Here is a 5,837-nt window from a genome sequence, read left to right as displayed (position 1 = left end):
AAACAATAACAGCTTATATGACGTGACTGTTGATGTCAAATAACACCATCCTCTCCTCCCGCTCCCCCAACCTTTTTCTTCCTTTTTGTCTTGTGCTCATTCGTTATCTTTCTCCCCCGTCCCGGTTTCTTCGCATCCCCGACATTCCTCTCTTTGCCCTCCTCCGCCCAATTCTTTGCTTATGATTTCCAAATCTCCCTCATCCTCCTCTATTTCATTCCCTCCATCTATTTCAGATCATCGCATCCCTCGAGGAAGACCCAGCTGCCCAGAGTAAACAGCTGACCCTGCGGCTCCAGCAGATAGCAGCCGCCCTGGAAAACAAAGTGACTGATCTCTAACCCACGAATGGAGGGTGGGTGGGAGGGAGGGGAATGCTAAGATTCTGCCAGTGACTACAGGGGCTTATTTCTTGGTTCCTGGGACAAAATGTCTGTGCTGTGGAGTAACAGTGACTACTGAGATGCAGAGAGCAAAAAGGGGAAAGAAAATGATCTTACACTGTCATGGTACGCCTTAAAGCTCACTTGCCAAACCTTAAAGGTCTGCACGCTCATTCATGCTTCACTGAATATTGCTCCCACAATGCAGTGCGGTAGACCTCTTTCTGAGAATTAAGCCCCTCCGTGGAGCACTGGCACGGGCGCGCTAATCAGATGTTCAATTTCTTTTTGTGTAGAAAAGGTTTTAAGAATTGTATTATATATTTTTTTTATTGTGCAGTCTTTATGCGGAAAGCTTTATAAGGAAAACAAATTATCTTTTTAAATGGATCACCTTGTGGTGGGGATAGTGTTTTTATTAGCCTGTGTGTGCGTAGATGTCTGTGTGAAGTACAACACGTGAACAAAAGCGTGCGTTGCTAAATTGTGGGTGTGTGTGAGTGTGCGGGAATGTGTGTGCACACACAGGATGCCTACCGCCAGGCGCGAGGATGATGGGATGCCTGCTTTCTGTCATTTGAATCCCCCTTTCCCAGTGACACACTGGAGCCTGCGCTCTCACCGAGCTTTGTGACAGAGACCAAAGGGTCCTTACAAGGACACTGGTTTATCTAGCAATGTACGGCCTCATGTGATGGATAGGCCACCAGTCGTTTCAGAAATGTTTGAGTTAAACTATTTGCTTTTGACTCAGATTGTCTTCAAGCTGGATTGCCATTTGTGCTTGTGGAAGTCAATAATAGCACAGTCTGTCTCCCTTTATTGTACAGTGCCATGATACATTCCACTTCAACTTAAGCACAGGAGGACATTTCAGAGTTTTTTTTTTTTTTTTTTTTTTAAAGACATTTAAGTTAATATGTTTTTTCGCTATAAACCTTGTTTGAGTGTCAGCAAGAAGCATCTTTATTCTGCCATGGCACTATGTCATTCATATTAGTCCTGCAATAATGTCAGAATATCATGAGCCACAACCGACAGTCACATTAGCTTACTAAACGTATTCACATACGGTAGCATTCATCAATGTTTTAGGGAAATCTCCAAACCGATTCATGCATTGTTAGTGTTCCTAATTTTTAGTGCCATTGTTTTTTGTATTACTCTTGTAATGTTATAAATACTCATCAAGCATCAGGCCTCTTAAACTATGAAATAGACTTTTGCTGATGACTTATTACCTGCCAGAGATGCAGTTGGTACTTGGTATGTTTTGAACAAATTACAGTGGTTTAGCCTCTGTGTGATGTGTGGGAGGTCAAATTCAATCATGTACATATTTGTTATAGTAATTGAGTTGTTGATATGTCAGTGTCAGAACCGAGGTGTCGACAGGGTAGGAATGAGGGTTTGATATTTCTTGGGCCATTGAACGCCACCACGCTTCATCCCCAAACTGTAGGTTTTGCTGTTGTCAGATGGTTTAATTGTACCCCCCCCCCCCCCCCCCCCCTATCTGATCATGGATGTGTGTAGTTGACAGAGCATAACGAGCTCCACAGACCCCAGAATGTTAACGATTCCTGCCTTGGCTAGAGAGGGGTTTGCACAGACCTCGAGCCTGCCTGCCTGCCTGCTGTCTCAGCGTGGCACCCTGGCATCCTGACCAACAGCACTTGGCACTGCCCACTCAGCGCAGTGCAGAGTGGCACTCTGTATAATGGAATCAGCAGGAGAGGCTTTCGATCTTAATTGCATGGTGACCGCAGACTCCATCCTTGTCTCCGCTGTTGTTTACTGCTGACTCCTCCCTCAATGACAGAGTTGATGCAAGAAGCTTCTTTCAGAGCCTTTCTTTAACCAAAAATGTGCCTTATTAAATAGGATGATACATATATATTGTTTCTAAATTATTCTATTGGTAACCTAGGTGATTATTATGATGACGATAGTGCTATAGACACAGCAATGTATTTGGACTTGTGATATTATGTGTGCTGTCTAAAATGCTAGATGCCCTGCTGCAGCCGTGTACGTGCCAATAGGCTGAAGACATTTCAGTATGATATGATTTATTTTATGGTTGCAGTTTCGATGTGTGCATTTCCTTTGGGTGTCTGTGGCGTGTGCTTAGTAGGACTTTGGTGGCTAGGGCAAAAGGCCTAAATGAATAAATGTAAAACAATGTGGCCGATGTGATTTGGGTTTCCCTTGAAAATGTCTGGCATTCTAAATTAGTCTGAAATCAAAAGGGTGTCCTTTATGTAGATTGAATATAGCGCAAAATTGTTCCAACAGTGTACCTTTTTTTGCCCTGTGTTTCTAAACTGTTTCAGTGTGTACGATAAATGACTATCTATACTCGACAAATGACTTTTCTTACTGCTGTGCAGTTATTATTTTTATTTCTCGTTTCCTATACCATATAAATCTTTGTAAAACATGTTGAAATACTGTATCTTAACTGTATAATCCTATGCATTGAGTCCTAGGACAAAAAAAGAAAAAGAGAACGAAGGCTGCTTGTGCAGTTGTCAAGACCTTTTTTTCCATTTTGAAACTTGTGAATGTGCTGTAATGATAAAAGAAACTGGGACAGTCCATTTTTAGTGCAGGACCATTAATGGAAGCCAACTTTTTCCTCCCCATCCAAGGCAGCTCAGAGGATTCTCGATCTTGTACCTGATCTGGTTGTACTGGATGAAGTTCAATTTACAAAGGTTGTGTGTGGACGGAGCAGTTGCCCACCGATTTCATCATACACTTCTCCGTGAATAAACTCAGAGACATATATGCCCTTCATATCTGCTGTGTTTCTTTCAATTTTGGACGATTGATTTGCTCACCTCTCATTCATATTGCATGAGTTATAATGACCTTGGGTGATGGAGGAATACGTGCCACAGGTTTCTTGTTAAAATTAATCCTTGCCATAAGTCTTTGGTATTTATTGACCTTAGATTCACCGAGGAGCTTACACACAAGCAGGATTAATAGGTGGATTCATACAAATTATCACATATTCAAACAGACCATCGCTTCTCGTGCTTCAACATGACAGTTTCCTTCAGCTATCCATGCATATTATGACCCCAAACGACTTTCTTGAGCATCAGTGCTCGTATGCAGCATTGATGGCTAATGCCTTTTCTCAAATGCCACATCAGGTTCCTGTCACACGGCTCAGAATGCCGACTAGAAGCAAAGGTCTGGCTTCATGAAACAAGTTGCTAATATAAATAGCCGCATGGCATCTCTGTAATCGGCAGTGAGGGTTGAAAAAATTGCTGCGAAAACATTAATTAAGTACTGACAGCTCAGAATGAAATTCAAAAAAATAGATGAAAGGCAAAATTGCCTCATCGGACTGCTTAACAAACTCAGACGCAGGGTTAGGGATATCAAAGACAGACCAGAGGCCTGCGTAGGCCACCCTCTAACTGAGCGCATCATTGATGCAGCAACAGATAGAACAACTTCAAGGGCTGCTGCCAGAGCAAGCCTGATTACGCTTGATTATCGCAAGCACTGCATCTTGTACACTATCCTTGATCGCTGGCGGAGAATCAAAGGCAATACTGTACTTCATATTTCTATTAAGACGTGGCTTACATCCTTTTTGGAGTCGACATTATTTGGCATGCAGTGCACTCAATGTTTAGAAATCAATAATACTGAAAATAATGATTTTAGGCCTGCAGTGTTTCTGACAAGAAATTGGGTTAAAATCTGCATGTTGCTGGCCTCTGCTTCACACACCGCAGCCAGCCTCTCCTTCAGCGGGAGATGGTTTTGTTTACCAGCAGGTTGTGTTTCACTCACATGTTTCAAACCTTTTAATGAGATTTGGCTTTGATTTCCTCTGCCTCGGGGAAAGACGAAGAGGAGAAAATAAAAACAATGACGGTGTGGTGTCATTTTTAAACAGTTGTTCCGATGAATAATTTAAAGTGTAACAACAACTGATTCTAGGGCTTGCTAAGCTCGGTATTAACCCCGGAGCAAAATCAAATATCCTGTTAGATTAGCTTGCATTTTTAACAGACTTGGAACAACATGATTTGAGAGTTGTTTGAATTTAAAGTTCTTTAAATCAGAGCAGCCAAACTTTACAGGTAAGTTTAATGGGCTGGAAGGAAAGAGAGCAGCCAGACTAGTCTAAAGAAAACCAGGTCCAGAATTAAAAGGCATAAAAACAGAACCCCCAAAATTGAAATGATCTATCTGTCCTGTCCGTGTGTTGTGGTTGTGCTTTAAAAGACAATACATCTGTGCACTTTGGCTACAGCGATAACAACTGGCCTACCGTAAGTAAATAAAAATGGTCTAGAATTGATACACTGTCTGTTTTTTTTTTCAAGAATAACTGCACAAACATATTTTACCACACATAATGTACAATGCATATTGGTTCCACATTAAAGGAATTAAAGAAAGCAATTACAAGTGGCATTCAAAATGCTTTAGTGTATCTAATGGTGTGAAATATTACAAAGAGATGAGTATTTTTGTAACTGTTCATTTTTGAAGAGAATAGCCAGTTCCAAGCTAATTTTGAACACAGGCCTTCTGTGCTTAATTGAAAATTCCTCAGTGAAACTAGGTATTAACATAAGCACTTCAACCGAGACTATACTGTACAGAGAAGCTGTGTCTTTCAATACCCATATGCCAGTAAAAGATTTAGTATTTCCCGATACATATCCATATCAAATGCAGTATGCCAAAAATACCAGGCTGTCCTGCTGCATTGGTCATGGAAGCCAGCATGTTTTTGTTTGGCTATTCTGAACTACAATCCTACAATGAGTAAGAGGGTCGAATAAAACATGTAATACTAAGTAGTATGTGCATACTGCATTCAACAGTAGGCGTCATACTTTGTAAGGGTAGCTGCAGTATGTAATAAAAGTAAAATGGAATAGGCTACATTTTCTTTTCTGTTTTTACAAGAAAGACTTATGTCTTTTTTTTTTTTTTTCATGTCCATTATGGACGATGAAAATATACAGCGATCAATAACACTTAAAACATATGGACATAATAAACTAGTGTAGTCTTTTCTGCCTATGGATGACTAAATTGTGAGATCATAAACTACAATTAGCCTAGCCTCCAGATCCACGCACATTTCAATGCTATTCTGCTGCATTCATGAGCATAGGAGCGACAATATAGTATGATATCTAAGTACTGAGATCCGTGTGGGTTGTTTTTGTTGGTTATTTTGCCTACTCACAGCTACCACTCACATACAGCGTTAGAGTTTTTGTCGATGACTGGCATATCTTTTTTCCTGCGTTACCTGAATGCAGCAAAGCACCAACCTATGACTGACTGACATCATTGACCAATCAGTGCGGTTTCTGCAACAGCCAATCATCGGCGTGTGGACGTGCTACTGTCCAATCACATTCAAAGGGGCGGATCTCCTTTTGTCGTATCCCCGCGCGA

General features: G+C 41.1%; 1 protein-coding gene across 2 annotated transcripts in view; it reads left to right on the top strand.

Moving 5' to 3' along the window:
- plxnb2b (plexin b2b) overlaps positions 1-3,185 on the top strand; it is a 113,398-nt gene extending 110,213 nt beyond the window's left edge. For both annotated transcript variants that reach the window (XM_084018245.1, XM_084018246.1), the window contains exon 37: positions 237-3,185. In XM_084018245.1, the coding sequence (XP_083874371.1) occupies positions 237-341 (105 nt within the window). In that variant the 3' untranslated portion in view covers positions 342-3,185. The remainder of the gene's footprint in view (positions 1-236) is intronic.
- Positions 3,186-5,837: the final 2,652 nt, after the last annotated feature.

This window comes from Eutrigla gurnardus (assembly GCF_963514095.1).
Source record: "Eutrigla gurnardus genome assembly, chromosome: 9".
Taxonomy (NCBI): domain Eukaryota; kingdom Metazoa; phylum Chordata; class Actinopteri; order Perciformes; family Triglidae; genus Eutrigla; species Eutrigla gurnardus.
Note: the sequence above shows the minus strand (reverse complement) of the source record. Positions and strands in the feature narration are given on the sequence as shown.